The sequence below is a fragment of the Pavona decussata genome, unplaced genomic scaffold (genome assembly GCF_977016875.1).
Source record: "Pavona decussata unplaced genomic scaffold, jaPavDecu1.1 SCAFFOLD_348, whole genome shotgun sequence".
NCBI classification, from domain to species: Eukaryota; Metazoa; Cnidaria; class Anthozoa; order Scleractinia; family Agariciidae; genus Pavona; species Pavona decussata.
The window spans coordinates 416,747-438,405 of NW_028145732.1; the positions used below are offsets into that span (position 1 = coordinate 416,747).

General features: G+C 39.6%; 1 protein-coding gene across 3 annotated transcripts in view; it reads right to left on the minus strand.

Moving 5' to 3' along the window:
- The window catches only part of LOC146453160 (dynein axonemal heavy chain 6-like), an 80,241-nt gene that overhangs the window by 2,302 nt on the left and 56,280 nt on the right, over positions 1 to 21,659 (minus strand). The window contains exons 50-62 of one of the 3 annotated variants that reach the window (XM_085097009.1): positions 20,606 to 20,972; positions 19,679 to 20,057; positions 16,472 to 16,776; positions 15,267 to 15,521; positions 13,414 to 13,641; positions 12,384 to 12,594; positions 10,619 to 10,721; positions 8,664 to 8,888; positions 6,419 to 6,616; positions 4,940 to 5,133; positions 3,612 to 3,990; positions 1,869 to 2,103; positions 750 to 904 (exon numbers count right to left, since the gene is read on the minus strand). In XM_085097009.1, coding sequence (XP_084953135.1) covers positions 750 to 904; positions 1,869 to 2,103; positions 3,612 to 3,990; positions 4,940 to 5,133; positions 6,419 to 6,616; positions 8,664 to 8,888; positions 10,619 to 10,721; positions 12,384 to 12,594; positions 13,414 to 13,641; positions 15,267 to 15,521; positions 16,472 to 16,776; positions 19,679 to 20,057; positions 20,606 to 20,972 — 3,234 coding nt within the window. The other 2 variants (XM_085097010.1, XM_085097011.1) reach the window with 2 other exon arrangements.

Genomic DNA, 21,659 nt, shown 5'->3' on the forward strand with positions numbered 1-21,659 from the left:
CCACATAAGCAATTATGAACGCTTTCCCACGGACCCAATGCAAGCCCATCCCAGTGTTACCCCAGCAAATCCCCTAAAGCTGCCTGGTTCATATTCCTACCCCAGGTCCCGGTTGTTCAAAGAGCGGATAACTTATCCAGTGGACAAATCGCTATCCAGCGGATAAAGGAAAGTAAACTAGTACATTTTACGCGCTGGATAAAGTTATCCGCTCTTTGAACAACCCGGGCCTGGGTGGCGAGACAATGTGGATCAACGGCTATTTCATGAATGTATGTCGTGGTGAATAAAATAAAATAAAATAAAATAAAATAAACGCTTCTAGGGCAAAGAAAACAACAAGATTAAAAACGTAAGACTCGAACGGCCGCGCCTTTTGATAAAAAGTTCCGTCATGGTATGTACGTTACCACCATAACTAACTCCCGTGTGTCCATAGAAGTAAAAAGAGAAGTCTCACTGGATACTAGTCCTTTGCAGGGTTGCTCCAATGTGTTTGTTGCCGGTACCCATTTAACCACCTGCCCCCGTTTCTTAACACTACGGTAACATATCAAACCCTAAATCAGATTTTTATCGAATGGCCCCTTCGAAATACATAACCTATCACCGACAGTCTGAAAAAAACAAAACAAAAAAAAAAGCAAAATGTGATGTGCTAACCATTACACCAACACGCCTTCACTGTATTTTTTGGAGGAGGCTCGGCTGTATTACGTTAAAATTGACTGAAAGCACCTTCTCCTCACCTGGAAGGCGACTCTCTTAAAATCAAGAGAGCTTTCACCGTGAAGCGTTTCCTCAGATGTCCACTTGTCGCTCAGCACTCTGTAAGAAAAACTTAACGAATCCACTGGAACATGACGGTCACGAGCATGCTTTTGAAGCACAGCTGTGAGAAAACCTGACAGAAAAGAAAAAGAAAGAAAGAAAGAAATGAGCCGTAGACCATTCGTGTATCGCAAATTAAACGCGCGTTACAAATTTAACCGATGATGAGATCGGACGAGCATATGAAGAGCCGAATAATTAACAATGACCTTGCAAAATCGCGCAAAATATCGCCTCATACTTTATAGCCGAGGGGAGAGTAGGCCGAGTGGGATAAAATCTTGCGATATTCCGCTATACTGAGTAAGATTATTGTTTTAATATTCAAGATACCGATAACAAGGTACAGTTTTGTTTCAGAAAAACTGGATAGTCTTTGTTTGTTCCATTTTTCTCCCAGTCACACGAATCTTACGTATATCGCAGAATATCTGTTTTGAAGAGACGACGAATATTAAGTGCACTATTACCATATTTGGACAGAGTTACAACATGCAATATCAGACCAGTCAACGTAAATTCCGCGAATGTATGTATTGGGCTTACATTCTTTCAAAGGACTCTGTGGGGCTTATTTTCGGGGAGGGGTACTTATTGGAAAGAGGACTGTTGTTAGAAGAGGGAATAATACGTCTGAAAATGGCTCATACTTTTAAAACAGCTTGAAACACTGTCGTAACAGCCTAAAACAGCTGACTACAACAGTCCATCGATTTATACTCAAAGCCTTCTTTAAGGAAGAGCGTTTGCATCTCAGATTTAAGGGGCTCATTTTTGACTGGGCGAAATTTCATGGTATGTTGCGAGGTAAGCTGGTAGTTCAGCCGAAAATCGAACCCACGAGGGCAGACGCGAGGAATAGGAACCAGAAAAGAGTTATTATTATAGTATTTAATTTTGTAGTTTCATTAGGATTATTGATTATCATTTTCAGTATTATTACTATCTGTTAAGATCTATTTATTATGATTATAACAAGTATAAATGCTATCATAAAATGCACGGTTGTGGTGTTATCACTAAATACATTACGTCACCTTGAGGGAAGAAGAACGCAGGCAACCAGAAGGCGTTAGGGTGATCATGCTGTGTAATCAATGAAATCGATGATTGGATGGTAGTTGATGACGTTATGCTTGATTCACGCGGCATCCGGGACTTTGACGTCTTGTTTGCCAAGACCAGATCAAGCCAGCCACTGAAGAAGTCCACTCGCTTAGCTAGGTTGTCTACCCAGGCCCCCAGCGGTTTGCAAGACTCGTACGCAACTCGCTTTCATTAAAGATAAATTAGAATTAATTTAGTACCCAAACAAGAAAGAAATCTGAGAATGATGTATTATTGAAGGAGTGACACAGCCATACTAGGAAAAAGGAAATCCGAGTGCTCCTATCAGGAGTCGAACTTTCTGATTACTAGTTTGGATGCTCTACCACTGTGCTACAGGACTCTCGTGGGTGGGAGCAAAGGTAAGTAAAGAAATCTGATGTTATGTTGTAAGCGTGGTGAATGAATGGTTGATTTATTTTTCAGTCACTGACACAGGCATACTCGGAAAAAGAAAATCCGAGTGCTCCTATCAGGAGTCGAACCTGTCTTCTTTTGATTACTAGTTCGGATGTTCTACTGCTGAGCTGCAGGAGAAGTACTCCTGTAGCTCAGTAGTAGAGCATCAGAACTAGCGAGGTCAAAGGTTCGACTCCCGTTGGGAAAACTCGGAATTTCTTTTTCTGGGTATGCCTGTGTCACACACTGAAAAATATACATCAATGAAGAAAGAAATCGTTTCTACATAACAACCGTTGAAAAATTTAAAGGGCATAGCAATACTCCACCGTTCAAATTCGGAAATGTTGAGTGAAACGTTGCTTTCAACAAGTTCTCGGGTGAAACCACGGTGTTAACCCTTTAAGTCCCAACAATGATCAGCATCAAATTTCTCCTAGAGTATCAATGCTCAATTCAACCCCTGAGGTCATGAGAATTAAGGATATGATCACCCAAGGTGAATTTTCTTGATATTTTAATAACGTCTCCCCAGTACTTTTATAAGAAAGGTATGGGGACAAGATAGAAGAATTTGTCCTTTTATATTAGGGGATAAAGGGTTAATTCTAGCTCGCCTGTGTTGGGATTGAAAAATCATGTGAAATAGTTCTTAGCCAAAGCTAATACAATACAAGGGTTCCTATCGCAAAATCAACGCTCCTGTCCACTAAAACTAAGTAAGAAGCTTACAATACTTTGAGCACAATACAATAGTTGAGCACAACACTTTGCTGGTTATCAATCTGGAGATGACGAGGGCCAATCCAAAGTAGCGAAAAAGATGGCAACTGTACATTTACCCATAATTCTTAGCGTACAGAATCCCTAAAAATGCTCATAAAAACTCACAGAAAAGTTCCTAAAACGTCAAACCAAGCACACGCGCATATTTGTTAGCACAGGGACGAATTTGCAAAAACTATGGCTTTCTATGTACCTATTGGTTGTGTTTGGTTCGCCAGGTATTGTGGTAAAATGTACAGCCGCCATCTTTTTTTCCGTATGGTGGATTATACGCCGAAGGGACTTTGCGGAGGTAAGGTTTAGAGAGCTAGGCCCCGGTGTCTGCTTTCCAAATTTGTATCAGCAGCTTATTAACCTTTATCAACTCCAAGCTGATGATCAACAAAGTAATCAGTGTTCATTTCTAAGGTGCTATTGCTGAACTGAAGAACAAAATTTGCAACGTCGTTCCCTGAGCTTCCCCCCAAACAGCGACCGCGTTCTATTACCTCCCAAGCCTTTGGAACCTGGTTGCTAAGCAACGCATTGTAGGCCTCATCCAACTGCTCAGACATCAGAACTTCTCCTTTAACCGCCAATCGTAACGAAGAGAGGGATGAGTGAATAAGTGCTAATAACCGGTCAAACCGGTTCATCTCCTGTCGCAAGACTGCCACATACACTGTCTGATCGGGCTGATCCAGCAAAAGATCACGGGATTTATTTTTCTGCGTCATCTGTTTCAAGGGATCTGGGTTAAGAGTTCTGATCCTTGGGTCAACCAGACCAGCGGTCATTGCTTCTGAAGAGGAGTGTACCCGTTGGGGGAGGTACTTCAAGGTGTCGTTCACAAGTTCTAGAACAATGTCGTCATTTGTTTTGTTTGAGCTGTTAAAAAGGCGAAAGGCAAACATCAAATAAGTACGGAAACAGGAAGACGTAAATTGTTAATATCAGCAGTATAGCATTCGATAAAAAGTCCTAGGATTACATTAGTTTAAAAGACTTTTAAGGAGAGCTTATTGTTAGAGGGACTTTGTGTTTCAGGGGTTGACACTAATAATAATAAAAAACCTACAATAGCTCGTAGCCATTTTCAGTGTTACATGTAAAGCGAGTAACTTTCAATACTAGACCATCTTTTAACATGCACTGTAACCGGGCCTTAGTCATAACCGTAAGCACAACTTATTTCTTTACGTTTGAACTTGACTTAAAAAAAAAATGAAGGTGGATTTACTTATCATCAAATGGACGTAAGGAATATCATCAAGTAAAACTCGTGATCGATAAATTGACTGAATGTTGACGCCCTGGAAACAAAGCGGGCATATTCTACCGGAAGTCACGGACGAGAGCCGATCGAGTACCCTTAAATTGTTTGAATTTTCTCGTAAACTGGGGACCATTAATTTGCATACGACGTGATTTTCACCTATTTTAAGTGTCAATTTAAATAGCGGAAAAAATATTTCTATCAATGAAAAAGTAGTTTATTTAACAGTTACTCTAATAATGCAGTGCATTAATAATTGAAATGTGTAATTTAATTGCATAGACAGACACTGCTATTAATGCTGCGGATGGTCAGGAAGGAAATGGACTGAAACTTGGAAAAGTTCTTTTCCAATTTGTGTATCTGGAAAAATCGTTCAAAACTGATTGGCCTGTTTAGTTCTTCCTTCGAGAAATCACTTGATGGTTTCTTCTTGAGGTTCTTACAGCAACCTCATGTTGGAGCAAAGACACTTTATCAAAACCTTGTGCAGTTTTGACAAAAACATAGCAAGATCACAGTGACAATGGCCCCTTATTTTTAATGACGCACACTTCGTACCCTACAGGTGCTGCTGTGAGTGTCGGCTGGGCTGCTAACAAGTCACCAATCAGCGCTCTGCCCTGGTTGGCAAGGAAGGCGGTGTCAGCGTTGTTATCCATACCAAATAGCTCCGGAGCATCCGCAGTGGGAAGGCTCTCAATGTACTCACAGCATACTGACAATGAGATCTCAGGGGGAGGGGGACGGTACACCTGTGGGTTATAGTGTAGCAAGAGACAATACGTGAGTCAAAGAATTCTTATAGCATGGGGGACCGTATAACTGGGGATTTATAGCATAATAGGAGACTCTACATGGGTCGGTGAGATCTCAGGGGGTGGGGGACGGTACACCTGTGGGTTATAGTGTAGCTAGAGACAATACGTGAGTCAAAGAATTCTTATAGCATGGGGGACCGTATAACTGGGGATTTATAGCATAATAGGAGACTCTACATGGGTCGGTGAGATCTCAGGGGGTGGGGGACGGTACACCTGTGGGTTATAGTGTAGCTAGAGACAACACGTGAGTCAAATAATTCTCATAGCATGGGGGACGGTACAGCTTGGGGGTTTATAGCATATTCAGAGATTCTCCATGGCTCAATGAGATGTCTAAGGGACGGTACACATGTGGGTTATAACAAAGTAAGAAGAACTGCATGGGTTAGCAAGACCTCAGGGACTTGTGGACGGTACACCAGTGGGTTATAGCATAATAAGAGACACTGCCTGAAAAAGACCTAACGGGATAGGGGAGGGTATGCTTGTACATAACAGATACTATCGTATATGATAGACCAATCTCCCAAGCGACCACCATCGTAAAATCCTGATTGTATTAACTGGTTTAAATCAGACAGCATATTTGGAACTTCTCGTAAAGACTAGCTGCTGTTCCGGCATCATCCAGTACAGCTTTTTCCCCATACATATGGCTGCTATGTGTCAGTTATAGTTCGGAACTTGGGCAAAAATGAAAAAAGGCCGAATCTGGAAAATTTGCTTTGTATGTGTTTTCTGAAATCGGAAAACGTAAGTTGAGCAGCATAAAAAGAAAACAAAACAACAACAACAAACACAAACAAACAAACAAACAAAAAACAACAACAACAAAATTCAGTTAAAACGATTTAAAGTTCAAAACGGTGTTATTAGCAACTCCTAAATTGTTAAGGTTACAGTAGAATACTCTGGCAAGCTAAATTGAAACACTTAAAGGACCCTAGTCAGCTTCCGTCATTTTTGATGCCATCGAAATCCTTGATTTCGCATGGAGAAGCGAAATCTTATTGCTTTACTGTAAGTTGCGTTCCTGAAAATATGTTTCATTATTTTTAGTCAGTTTCACAGTGATTTCGTTCATTTCCACATGCTCCAAATAAAATATAATAGCCAAATTCTCGCACATAAACAAAAACAAAGGTGTGGCTGACTAGGGACCTTTAACAGTATTCAGACGGATTGGAAGCAAGTATTAAACAAAAGGGACTCTTACATAATCTTCGGTGTAGCCATAGCTTTCTTGGAGCGCCTTTGGAGAGTAAAACTTTGCCAGGACGCCTTGCAGGCATCGCTGGTCCCAGTTGTCAGTGACCCGACCTCCATATGCAATGTCACCCGTTAGGTATTTGATAGCTTTCCACGGTACTTCATGATGTTCAGTGAGTAACATATGCAGCATCAGAATAGACACCTACGGTGACAAGACAAAAAGCCTTCCATAACTATTAATCCCAGTGGAGAGCAAAGAACAATAGCTTTAATTAGCACGAGAAAACAAAAATCTGAAGGATTCAGGTAGTTGCAGACAAATGATGCCACAGTGAAAATGTCCTATTGATGATCTCTTATAGTTACAGAGGGCACGTTGCATGAAGGTGACAGATAGCCAACAAAGCGCTAAGAGACGACTAACATCATCCCATACCAAACAAGCGAGAATGGAGTAATAATAAAAAAGGATCCAAAAATAGTTCCACATCTTGCTGATATCATTTCCAAAAGTGACCAGAAGACGATTTAATGACCGCTATTTGTCTAGAATGGCATAATGGTTGATATGTATCCCATGGGCGCTAAACCAATCAAAACACTGGAATTACCTTATCGAATGTTACGGTCTTAAGGTGGCCGAATACAGTTTGTTATTGTACAGGTGTTAGAAGACGGTTTTTGGAAACTATGTACTTCTGGGCGCCCAAAATTGGTATGGTGTAAGACTAACTAAAAAAGAATGGATTTTTGTACGTCTTGTCGAGCTAAGTACCGTTTCCATGGCAACGCAGCGAACTATTAAACGTCCATATATTGTAGGTTTCCTTTATTTTTAGAAAATGTACTCATTAGATTTTTTCCATTTTTTGTATCCAGATAAACTCACAAAACACTGACACAGTTGCACTATTTTCATGTAATTTTAACAGACAGATCTCCTGTAAATATTGATTTTGCATTTTAATGTTTTGTAAAGATACCCTCTGTTAGAGTTAGGTTTCTCTTTGTAGGCGAGTTACGCTTTTAGGGAACTATTTTCATGCCAAATGTCACGAAATTCTAATGAGCGGTTCCTTAGAAAACAGTTCATTTCCACGAAAACAACCAGTCGCAATTTTTTGGTCAAATGCGCATGCGTGGCTTTAATTGGGTTTCATGGCAAAGTTGAAAAGCATGGAAAAGGTCTCGGTGAATGACTTTTTTGCTCGGAAAGAAAAGAAAAAGAGTCCAGAAACAAGAAACTTAGTTATTTAGGATCAAAACTTACCTTTATTATCCATTTCATGTGAAATTGAGGGATCACTTTATCGACCGCCGTATTTACGTACCACAACCCTAGCGCGCGCTTAATAGCATCACTAACAGAATCTGTAAAGCGCGCGCAAACTGTGTTCGGCCACCACGATAAAGTGATCCCTCAATTTCACATGAAATGGATAATAAAGGTAAGTTTTGATCCTAAATAACTAAGTTTCTTGTTTCTGGACTCTTTTTCTTTTCTTTCCGAGCAAAAAAGTCATTCACCGAGACCTTTTGCATGCTTTTCAACTTTGCCATGAAACCCAATTAAAGCCACGCATGCGCATTTGACCAAAAAATTGCGACTGGTTGTTTTCGTGGAAATGAACTGTTTTCTAAGGAACCGCTCATTAGAATTTCGTGACATTTGGCATGAAAATAGTTCCCTAAAAGCGTAACTCGCCTACAAAGAGAAATTCAAATCTAACAGAAGGTATCTTCACAAAACATTAAAATGCAAAATCAATATTTACAGGAGATCTCTCTGTTAAAATTACATGTAAGTATTGCCACCGTGTCAGTGTTTTGTGAATTTTTCTGGATACAAAAAATGGAAAAAATCTAATGAGTACATTTTCTAAAAACAAAGGAAACCTACTATTTATGGACGTTTAATGGTTCGCTGCGTTGCCATGGAAACGGTACTTAGCTCAACAAGACGTACGAAAATACATTCCTTCTTAGTTAGTCTTACACCATACCAATTTTGGGCGTCCAGAAGTACATAGTTTCCAAATAACGTCTTCTAACACCTGTACACTAAAAAACTGTACTCGGCCACCTTAATAACAATTTATCTTCGACAAAGAACTTCCACAAAAGATCACAATTCAATGACATGCCGTCCACATAGATATTCCAGCTACTTGTATGGTATATCGCCCAGCTATGGCGTAATAAATTCGTACAGTTTCTTATTCATAAAGTGAAGGTTATGCTACGTGTACCTCAAGATCAGAGGCTGTGAACTCATACGGGATATTCCATCCCAGGGCTCCAAACTTCTTTCTTTCGTGCACGACCGCGTTGAAGAAGCACAAGCCAAACAGAAGTTTCTTCCAAGCAGGCCCAGGCCCCGAGTCTTCCCACATAGACTCGGTTACCACTCCACCCACTCCCCCTAAGGAACGTAGCAGGTTCGCCTTGATGCCTGGAGGAGGTTCAACTGTCATCTGAAAGAATAAATATACGGGTAAATGCACTGGCAAGTCAAGAGGGGGTGGGGAGGGAGGGTACACCTCACGAGGTGCAGTGACTTCTTTTCCGCTTTAAACTGCACGTTAGATGCGTTTCCTGTTTTCCATTCTACATTGGGGGCAATTTGGAAGGACAAAGAGTTAAAGGGGCAATATCATCTATTTTAATCATAATAACAATAATGATGACGATAATGATAATAACAATTTGTACAGCGAAGTTCCTGAAGTTGACTTTGAATAGCTCAAAATAATGAAAACGTTGAAATAATGTTTCAGTTTTGGTAACAATTACTCTACTAAAGCACAGAAACGAGTACTTATTACCTTAAGTTGTTGATGCCCAGGATAGAAATGGATTGATACTTGAAAAAATTCGTCATTCCTTTGCGCATTGGGAAAATTCGCTAAAAACTATATGTTTTTTCTTCGAGAAATCATTTGATATTTTCTTCTTAGTGCTGTAGGAGCAATTTCATGTTCAGGTACTTTGTCAAAAAGTTGTTCAGTTTTGACCAAAACATAACAAAATCCCTGTGCCAATAGCAGGATTAAGCAACCATGACGGTAACACCAGTCACTTAAGATATACGTTCACGTTACTTGTACTACTTCGGGATTATTCCAATTCGTTCAACTCGCACAATATTGCCAAACTATCCAGGAATAGAATTGGTTAGAACGGCTTTCAATTTAAGATAGAAAATGACAAATTTACCGTCAGGTGTTCACGTTCTCAACCAAACTCTGAAGTTAGTCACTTAGTTATTTATTTATTTATTTATTTATTCACCACGACATACAAACATAGGAAGTTACAATGAATAATAGACTAGGATTGTACATACGTTTAGAGTAAATAATAAAAGTAAAAGAAGAAGTAAGAAGTGGCGAGGAGACCTCAAGAAACCCCCGGGCCCATACTGAGAGGTCTCCTCGGAGATATGTTAGGACTTTAAGACCAGTAAAGACATTGTATTGAGATTTTTTAACATACGGTGGTAAGACTATAAAGACATAACAGAGTCGGACGTTTCATGCAATTAACTGAGGAAACTTCGTTGTTGTTTTGGCGAAGACAGCGAAGAAATGAACCAAAATTTATAACGCACGTCCGTAGCGTTTGTTTTGCTCATTACAACCATTTTCAGTGTTACATACATAGCAAAGAACATGCCATCTTTCGACATGCTAAATAAACAGCTGATGAAACCTTTTTAACCATTAAGTAGAGACGTTTTCTACTTATTGGTAAAAGAAGCGACAAATTAACTACAACTACTGACCTAAAATGGCTGATAAATGAGTTAGCCTGTTAACGTTGTACAGCTCTCAGGAAAATTCAAACTATTTGACTGCTCTTAATCGGCTCTGAAGCTTCCGGTAAAATTCGGCCTCTGTGTTCGCAAGGCGTTTTAAAAATTTTAAAGCCATTGATTTATCGATCTTGGATTGACTTCTTGATACCCCATGTCAGTCTGAAGATTATCAAACCCATCTTCAATTCACTGCCCAGCCCCAAAGTGGAGTTCAACTGTGCTTACATTTAAGACTTACACTTGGTTACATGGCATGCCGAAAGATAGTCGCTATGTACGTAACATTGAAATGGCTGTTAATCCTACTGTTTTGTGACTTTCTCGTTAGAATCGCTTAGTAGCTGCTTAAACCCTCTGAAGCTCTTTTAACAACGGAATAAAGCTTACCTTGAGTCCTGCCTGTAGGATGGAGACTGGGAACGAAGGATCTGGCTTTGAACTTAGCCACATACGAAAGTTTGAATCAACGTTTGTTTCTGGGTGAGATAGTCTGAAAAGAACAGTTCATTAAAAGCACGAAAAAAATAAAATAATAATAATAATAATAATAATAATAATAATAATAATAATAATAATTAAAAAAAATGACCAACTCTTTTAAAACACAACCCTATGTACTCCTAAAAATTATGTACATTTTCAGCAAAGATAAACCTCTCGTATTCAAATTCCTGTGGTATAAGGACATGTTCAACGTGAAGCTTTAAAATATTTATGAAAAGAAAAAATATATATATATTCAATCTGCGTTGAAAAACAAAGGAAATATTTGCTTCTGAAATATATCATACACTAAAATTTGAAAATTCCAAAACCCCTATCAATCCTAAATGCTACTTAAATTCTGGCTTGCGCACTTTCCGATGTAATGTCAATGTCAGACATATTGGCTACTCTTCTCTTTCTCCTGGTTCCTCTGAGACACAGCAAGGCTGATCGTAGAATGGCAAAGGATAGTAATAATAACAATAATAATAATAATAATAATAATAATTTTATTGAATAATAATAATAATAATAATAATAATAATAATTCCGACCTATTTCATCTCGTGGCACCGTTGGTCAAGAAGCGATGCGCAGCACAGCACTTGGGCTTAAATGAAAAACTGGCCGAGGATATCATTGGTCAACAGGCACCTTCCAGGTTTTAATACTTGGTTTCAAGGGTTGTTTGCCATTTAATCGGAAAAACCGATTGATCGGCAGTTGCAGCGAATGGGACGCGTCAAAACCCTAATGAATTTTTTTTAAGGGAATGTGCATTTTCCATTTAAACAGGTCCAAGCGATTCAAGCCAAAAGGTCTGGAACTGGCAGAAATGTGCAAATGAACGCACGTTATCCACTTGGGAATTTTAAACAACTTTTTAAGAAATCCCCTCTTTTCTAAGGCATTTTCAGTTTGAAAAAAAAACAAATTAGTCTTCACGTTTACACTGCAACCGAAATTTCCGGATTTGAGGGGCAAATGGTAAACAACCACGATCTCTTTATTCTTGTTTGTTTGTTTTTTGGACAAGAAGTTATAAGGCTGTTTTCAACATTTCCTTCACAAGTAATTGCTTCATGCTTTTTTGAAAGTCCCGTGTCCATCACCCACACGATCCAAAAATCCTTGACTCCTAACAAATTTCTCATTTTCTAGAAGGGAATTCTTATACTAAATTAAATACACAAAAATGTCCGGGCTTATAGTTTTCAAACATAAAAAAAAACTCTGACCTTTGTTGAAATTTTCTGAGGTAAGTAAGACTAATGCTAAAGTTACAAACGCAGCTGCGCTTTGACAGTTTAGTTTGAACAAAACAATCTACACGGCATATTTTGAGCAAAACAGCACAAAACGAGGTGAAGAGTGCATGGAGCTAACTCCAGGCGCGGCTGTACATTGAACAACTAATCTTCGATGCTACCTCAAGAAATTTCAACACTCGTAGATCAAGAGGGCGATAATGAAATGCTTAAATTTGTCTGTCGAGCACTATTTTAAAGCCTTTTTTGATAGAAAGTCCTTAAAATTGCAGTAATTTGCATATTTACAATCGAAAATGCTCCGACTTAGTTCTTCTTTCGGCGGTCATCTTTTTTCGTCCGAAAGCTTGTTCCTCCGAAAATCATTGCCGATTGCGAAGAAAGTAATTTTCTCTCACCTTCGCACAATACTCTGTAGATGCGGCATAAATGACGCAGCGTGATGACAATTCTGTAAGAAAACCCACTTTCCTTTCTGTTGGTAGGCCTTGGTGATAGCTTCCTCAGCCCTCGGGCCCTGCCCCCTCCCTAGTGAAATCATGTCTAAGTGCAATGCTGTGCCTCGAATTTCTCTTGCAAACCGTATGAGCTGGGAGGTGGGGTCGGAGCCTACAAAAGAACAAGTCACATTTTATAAGTTAAGGAATCGGAATGGGCAATGCATAAAGCATACCGCGATTTAAATGACGTCTTCCTCTTGCCAAGTATAGGAATGGCTTATGAATTTTCGGTCACATGGAGGGACTGTTTTCTAAATATGCGGAGTAAGAGAGGAAGGGGCCTATTCCATTTAAGTGAAACGTCTGTGCACATTTGAAAAGCACAAATAGATGGTTTCTTGGATGTTCGTCTTGTAATACAAACGAAGATGTTTCATGCTCGAGGCATTGGCCGATATGAAGGAATCATCGTTGCTAAAGGAAAATTCCCTGGAATATGTCGATCTAATAGTTTACGCTATAGCGGTACTGTTCTCTGGAATAGTCTCCCTCAAAATGTGAGGCAAGCATCTCCCTTTAAAATAATTAAAGGCACGGCATTCATGGAAAACAGGTATTTTATTAGTAAACAATTAACACAATATGTAATTATAGCAATTACATTTTTAGGATTGTATTGATTGTTTTGCCTCAAACCTGATTGAATTTGACCGTGGGTAAATAAAGATTACTACTATTGTTACTACTAAAGATGGGCGTGTGTGTATGTCCCTATGAATGTGACAGGGTAAAGGGAAAGTGGCGCGTACGATAAGGAGGGGACCCGAGACGGAGAGAAACATCGTTTTCATTTCCTCATATCGCATGCATTCTACTCTCATCTCAAAACAATTGCAATTAAATTCATCAATATCACAGCCACACATGTGACTTAAACCACTACTAAAATCACATAAAAAACCGCTTGTGTGTTCGGTATTGAACTAACCAGGAGACAGGATAAAGATGAGCGGCTTTCTGTTATTAGACTCTTCGTACATCTCCTGCAGGTCGAATCCCACACTCGTGACAAACTTAGATCCCATTTGTTCCTCAACAAACGTCCTAACAGAATCTACCAGGCGCTCGGGACGGAGGACCTTAACAATGATAAGCCGCTGAAATCTAGTCAGGACGGAAGCACTCCAGCCAAGATGAGGTGAATGCCTGTCTTTACCTTAAAGAAAAGAATAATAAAACCTTTAGAGAGTGGAGTTAAGCTCTGTTAAGTTAAACTAGTTCTTTGTCACGCTACGTTACCTTAGACCATAGCGTGACAGCGCGCGCGATGTTCTGCGCATCTCTGGACGATCCAAGAAACCCTGATTTCTGTAGGACGACTACTAATTCAAAGGTATTTTCCGCGGTTTATAACTGTGCGGGAAAAGAAGATCTTAGCAAGGGTTATTAAAATCCAAAAAGAAAATTGGAGGGGCAACCGCGCATTTTTCAGAGATAACTGAGCCTCAATTAAATAAAAAAAAAAAAAGAAAAAGAAAAGCCATATAATGTTTTATATTTTAGCATTTTTAACATTTGTTGTTGCTTAATCACCTTTGAAAAATGCATGGTTATCCCCAATTTTCTTTTCAAAATCTCTTTCAAAGACCTGCTTTTTCCACTCAGTCAAAAAATGCGCAAAAATACTTCTGTAGGCACCGTCCTCGAGTTGTGCCTGACAGAGATCTGGAAAAACTGATGATTCGCTCGTTTATATTAAAAACACTCGTTTTTATCAGTAGATTCACTTTCAACCTTAGTGGCAATGCATAATTTTAATGAAGAACAAGACACCTTTATTCAAACGGGGTAAACCAATCACTAGGGGCCCTACAATGCGTGACACTGAACTCTCCTTAGCCCTATGTACACATATAAACAATAGCCTCCATTTGGCGCGAAAATATGCTCAGATATTTGTCCACGGTCTTTATCTGTTCCGAGAAGCGAACAGTTTTCCGAGAGCGAAGCTCGAGGGAAACTGTGAGCTTCGAGGAGCAGATAATGTGCAAGGACAAATATCTGAGCATATTTTTAAAGCCAAATGGAGGCTATTGTGGTTATTATCCTTCAAATATTTTTCGCAACATGTAGCAACCAGCTTGAGTATTTGAGCATTTCGTTTAACAACAGTTTACCGTCAAAAACGTCTAGAGCGTATGTTGTTTTCTGATACTGCTTTATCGACCACCAAGTTTATCTCTCCTTCTGTCAAAAAAGCAAACCGTTCCCCCATCTTGACATTAAATTTTAATTGTAAACTTGACGCGCCTTGAAGTTTTTGAAATTGGGGAATATCACTTGGGAAATATCATCGGATATTCCTCAGTTTTAGCTGGGGTATACTCGGTCACGTGAGACGTTTAGACCAATCACGCGCGAGCGAAAATATTTGATGGATTATAAAGCGTGATATTGCGTCCAGCTAACGTCACGAGGGGCCCGAAGCCACGGCAGCAACGGTAACGAAATAGTCATGAAACAACAGGCTTAACGAGCAAACGAATTTCACATCAACCTCGTTATAAATGTTAAAGGTGTCTACGCAACAATAATATGTAACGGGACATTCTGATGCAAAGATGGTGTGACAACGCGTGTGACAACGCCAACTTAAAGACACGAACACTCTATTTTTGAGGAGGGCGGGGCGTTGAGCAACTACCCCTAATAAAATTCTTCCAATTGTGCAGAGCGAAACAAAGCAAACAACCATGCAAAGAGAAAATCATCCAATGCTTTTAGCCACCAACCCCTCCCTCAAAAACAACAGTGCGTCCCTGGGGAAACGACTTTTCATACCGTCTACAGCCGCAGCTGAATCCTTGGTGTCCCAGTGGTCATCTTCAAGAAATTTAAACGGATTTTCGCTGGTCGAGAACTTGCTCCAAAAAGCGCCATTTACAGCTATGTTACTACACAGGCCAGCAAAGGTCGAGATAGATGATGAGAGCTGAAGACACTCCTTCCAAGTGGATTCATTGATCCATTTAGCGGGTGACTTATTCATTTTGGACATGTACTGGCCCATGCTTCCTGTTGCTTTGGTCTGGGATGCTGCATTACAAAAAAAAAAAAAAAAACAACAACAGGTGGTAAAATTACTCCAAACGAATGAGGTTTCTATCGGTTTTGCCCGAGCAGTAAACCCATTAGGTGTTACCTTTATTCAAGAGTCTTGGGCCCCTTTCTTCATTATTTAAAGGGTAGTGTAAAAAGTTCAGAACTCCTAGGTTCCGTCAAACGACGTTCTTTACGTCTTCTTTAATTTTTGGTCCCTTCGACTTGAAATTCAAGGTTGGATCAACGTCCCTTTTATACTGAAGACAAAACGGAAAAAGAGGCCATGCAGGAAACGTTAGCATCAGTTTTTTGTGAGTTAAAAGCGTTCTTTTCTTACTGCTTCCTCGCAAGTTGTCTTCTTTCTTTTGTTACATTCTTCACGCGTCCTTAAACCCTAATCAAAGGATTTCAAACGCCTCGTCACCGCATTGGTATATTGAGAATAAACGAATGTGTCCAGGATTTGGGCGATTGAAAAAACAGAAAGAGGAAACGAGGTCGTCCGCGGGACACATGAAATAGGAGAGTGGATATGGAGCCTAAAGGGGCAGTGTCACCTATTTTTAGTGCCACTTTGAAAAGCCAAAACACGTATTTGTTTCAGTAGAATCGTTAAAGTAATGGTTCAATTTTGTTAACAATAACTCTACTAGTGCACAGAAACTAGTATTAATTATGTTTGGGTGCGGATAGCAAGGATGGAAGTGGATTGCAACTTGAAAAATTGGCCAATTTTTTCAAGTTCTTCCTGTGTATTTTAGAGAAGTCGCTAAAAATTGATTGGCCAGAACAAAGCAAAATCGCTATGACAGTGCCTCTTTAAGGACAGAGGACTAAGAACGTGGACGGAGTCAGCATTATCAGCAGACGCTAGAAGAGCCTGACAAGAGAGAGCACGCAACCCAACTTTTCTCAAGGAGGGTGTGGAAGATGATGATTCTTACCTCCTCTGGAGCTAGACAGTGAACCTCTGTCCAAGTCCTCCTCCTTCTCCAGTCTGTCACTGATGGCAGCGACCGCTGATCCACGTAAAAACCAGTTCCACTCTTCCTCCTCAATAGCTGCATCACGTGACCTCACCATACTGTTGCGCAGAATTCCCGTGCACAGCATAAAAGAGAAGGTCAGCTTGTGCCGAGCAAACAACGCGTACGACACAATACGGTAAACGTTTTCTGTGAGAAGCTCCACTAAAGCTCGGAGATACTCAGGCAGGGCGTTGACATCCTTTGGTCTGGTGACAGTTTGCCTTTAATGAATTAAGAAAAGAGTTATTTCAAGAAGTTGGAATCAACGCTCTCTTACTGATAAACATACCGTAAAATCCCGGTTATAAGCCATGGGCTTATACAATTTCGTAAGGAGTTTTGCGTGAGCTTATATCCGGAGAGGTTTATAAGCGGGATTAAAAAAAGCTGATAACAAAACGTACTTTATTTCTCTACAAGACCAATTCGAAGTTCTATATATTTAACTGTAACCAGACTTTGATCTCAGCTCTTCTTCACAAGGTTAATTTAACCTTTCCACTTCAAAATAGTCTTGTTCATTATCGTCAATGGCATCGTCTGTGTTATCCGTCTCAGGGAAAAACTCCGCATCTTCTTCAAACATTAAACGCTTTCTTTAACGGTATTTGACAAGATAGTAAAAAAATCATTGTTCCGTACTCAAGGGGCGTTTACATAAAAATGGGCCTATAAGCGGAAGGGAGGGGGGGGGGGGGGTTGGGGGCTTTTACCCGGAATAAAAATTGTGTTTTCAAGTAGCTCGGCCTATAACCGAGGGGGCTTGTAACCAGGATTTTACAGCGCACGACGCTTGTCTTCGAAATAATAATAATAATAATAATAATAATAATAATAATAATAATAATAATAATAATAATAATAGTAATAATAATAATAATAATAATAATAATAATAATAGTAATAATAACAATAATAACAGTAATAATAGAAATAATAATAATAATAATAGTAATAATAATAATAATAATAACAGTAATAATAGTAATAATAATAATAATAATAATAACAACAACAGTAATAATAGTAATAATAATAATAATAATAATAATAATAATAATAATAATAATAATAATAATAATAATAATAGTAATAATAATAATAAAATCACACAATAGCTTACTGTTGTAATTTTGCCGGAACACAAAGATGTATTAGATGGAAAATATCGGCGTGATAGGGTTTGACGGTGGAAAACGCACCTCTGACCATGTTTGAAATATGATTGCCGACGAAATATGATTGCCTTTTGATCGCTTTTTACATGATGTACTCATCGTGATGTGCACTGGATTTGTTGGAAACCTTTGAGCCCAAGAAAGAACGCTTATTGGAAACTTGTTAAAGAGAAAATGTAAAACGAGACAGTTCGTTAGAAGGGAACTAAAAAAGAGACAGCGATATCGACATTTTAAAACAAGTTTGTCGTCATCGTTTTTGCTTTAGAAAACAAAGCGTTGTTATGCCTAATTTAAAAATGCTTTTTACAAAATTTTGAGAAGCACCTCCCTGAATGAACGCCGCTATCTAATAACCCCCACCCCCAGTCAATAGCGCAGCGATTTTTTTTTAGTAAATATGGGTTCCCTCTTTGGTTTTGTCAAAATTAGGTATTGACCGGACAAATCCTTGGATCGCCGGACATCTTGTCCGGTCCTTTACCGACTCGTTCAGAGAAATTTTAATTTTCAACGATTTGATAATCACGAGGGACAACATTCATGTTTCCGAAAGAAAACAAAACGAATTGACTATGATAAAACTATAGACAAATTAGTGGTCGAGAAATTCCCGGTAGTCGCAAATTTCCACGATGTCATCAAGTCCTGTCGCGACCGCAACGCGACCGTTATTTTATTTACTTTAGGTGTTCCCAATTAGTAGAGGGTTTTGCCTTTGGCTAGATAGCATGATTGACTCTTAAATAAAGTGATTGATTATTTGATTGATTGAATGACCGGAGAGCACCCTCACGAAGAATAGTCTCGCTGCACCGAGAATACTCCACGTAGCATTTGTTGCAAAGTGCGAAAAGAAAACAAACTATATTCACATTCGTTTATTTGCCATTAACCAAAAAAATACAACATAAATACATTATAGACGACACACAATATTCTTACTATACGTTACTTCCGGCACACCCTGCAAAACATGCTTGGTTACTAAGCTTTCTGGTGATTTCATCACTCGATGCAACTCAAAAATGGAGCGTATAACACAAAAAGTGGAAGAATAAAGTTGTCTCAAAGGGATTTTAAATGGAAGAAAGTTAGCGAGCGCAACAGTTGTACTTGGAATAAGACGCCATGCATTTAATACAATTACATACAGTGCTGCCGAATTTCGAAACCCTTAGACGATATGAATTAAAGTTAAGTGTTTCTTGTTTAAGTTTACATTTCAGTTAACTTCTTTTTTCAAATTAATTAAGAGATCGATTGAACCCTTCAGCTTTAATATGTTCTGCACATTTTACTTAAAGTTCAGTTGTAGAAATGATGTGTCGATTGCCAAAGTGTTATATTTAATTGTAAGTGATTTTGCCAGATGCAAAGCAAAACGGACAATTGCGGTTGTACGTGTATCTTGCGTAACCGTTCCACGTACTGAATGCGAGGCTGCTTGTGTAGTAAAGAGTAGTAAAACTATCAACTTGTAATTTTTATTGCCAAACCGACTTGGATTCAGTTGTTTTTTAGTTATAAAAGGATTACTGTGCAATTTGGTTTCACTATCGCAAGAGTTACGACTGTTAAAATTTGACCGACCAAAAACGGGTAGTGTCCTAGCAAAAACATGTTTGACCGGACAACGTGACCGGCGCCTGCCCGTTAGGTATTTGCAGCCCTGAGAGAGAGTAGTGTTAGTTGGATTGCCAGGACTGAAATAGATAACAACTTGAAAAAATTAGTTCGTCCTGTTTATTTTGGAGAAAAAAGAACCTGATGATAGTTTGTTCTTCCTAGAAGAAATCACTTCATATTTTTTTCTTGGTGCTCTAAGAATACGTTGACGTTAAAGAAAAGTTACTTTGTCAAATATTTCAGCCGTTTTGACCAAAACGCCCAAAAATATCCATGTCAGTGCGCCATTAAATCCCAATAAAAAATCTCAACATACCTCCGTTTGTAACCAGGCCGACCGACTGAGATAGCCGCCTTGTCCTTGCGGATTGGTCGAAGCGTTCCCGCGCTACCAGGTGCAATTGGAGATTCACTCCTTTGATTCGGCGCAGGCTCATGAGCTGACTGGATACATCTCTCAAAGAGATCCGCGAACCAGGGCAGAGAAAACTGGTACATCACATCAACGCATGCTAAATCCGTGATCACGAAGTACAGCACTGCACCGCGTGTGGCCACAGGAAGGTACTTCTCTCGGCTCAGGTTGATCTTCTCTTCCGTCTCTTCTGACTGCATCACGCGTGAATGAATAACATCCGCCATTTTCTTGCTGTCATCCAGAGTGGTGATCAAATCTTCATCATCAAGGATGTTACCTGGTGAGCAAAGCAAAATCGAGGTCACGAAGCTGAAAACAAACCTACTAACATCTCTCAATCGAGACAGCGGTTACGAACTACCAGTGCTCTTTTTGGACATTTTGTCACGTGACTCACACCGCCTCAAGTAGCACCCATACACGTTCCCTTACATTCCCTCCAAGGAGCTTTTGTGGTGAAATTGTATTTACTGTGCTGTCGTCTTTCTTGTCTAACGAGATGACAGTTAGTAGTCCTGCAAACTAATACAACTGATGCCGACAGATTCCAGATCGAATTGGAATTTGGAAATGTTGGTTTTTTAGCAGAAGAGAAACCCGGACTAACCAGAGATAAACGTCAAGGAGAATGACGAGAACCAACAAGAAACTCAATCGAGTTTGGACATCGAATCCGGGTCAAATTAGTGCAGGGGAGGCGAGTGTTCTAACTACTGCGCCATACCTACTGAAGTCGTCATAAAAACCAAAACATGTAGTTGACACACTGACAAGGCCCCTTACGAAGATTGAAAATAGGGTATTGAAAAGCGTGGGGGTGCTTACCTCGTGAAGAGTGAAGCAAAGACAATGCTCGATCTTCCAATTCTCTCAACTTAGACCGATCGGTGACCAGACCCTGCAGTAATTCTCTCCTGCTCTCTTCAAGCTGAGGTCTCTCTTTCTCAACCACGCGTGTCAGCAGCTGGTCCTGCAGTCCGTCTAGCGTGACAGTGAAGTTGATGACCGTGACTTTAATGCACACTTCAGGTAGGAAGTGAGGATTGGCCAATGGCGAAGTCATGTATAATCGGAAGTTGCTGTTGTACTCGATCTCGGCGTCTCCGATTAATATGACGGAGTTATTGCCTCGCTGTATGGTGTTTTTGCTTAGTATAGGGTTAAGAGATGGATCCAGGCTCTCCCCAATATCCTGTAAAAGAGGAAGATACATGACATTCAAATACAGAACTGTTAAGGACGGAAACTCCTGTGCATAGGTTCTGCGCATGTCGGTATGGTCCGAGCAATGCGGGTTTCGTACGGACGATGCCATATAACGGTATCTTAGCCCAGTTTATGGCAAAGAGGCAAACGCAGACCTTAGCAAGTGATACTGGAATTCAAAAGGAAAATTAAGGTAACCACCGCGCATTTCTCAGAAATAATTAACATTCAATTAGGAACAAATGCCACGCATTATTATGTATTTTAAAGTATTAGGATACCACGCAAGACGGGAGACTGGGGTTAGTAGGGCTGTGACGTCAATACAGGAATGCTAGTCTAGCGATTTCTCTATTCCTCAGTTGTTGTTCGTGTGCAGAGGAAGAAAACTGTTTGGACGAAAATATTAATGGAAATGGTGAATACTTAGAATAAAACAACTGAAGAATGGAGAAACCGCGAGGCTAACCGTTCCTGTATTGACGTCATAGCCCTACTATCCCCAGTCTTGCGCTGTATTGCCCCAACTGGAAGTGGAATATAACGCTTTTTTGCCTTAAAAAAAAAAGGGGGGGGGGAAGAAAAATTGATAAGGGATTTTTTTTCGATTTTCATACAAGAAAAACATTAGCATTTGGTAGGAAAAAAATCTGTCATATACACTTTAAAGCCA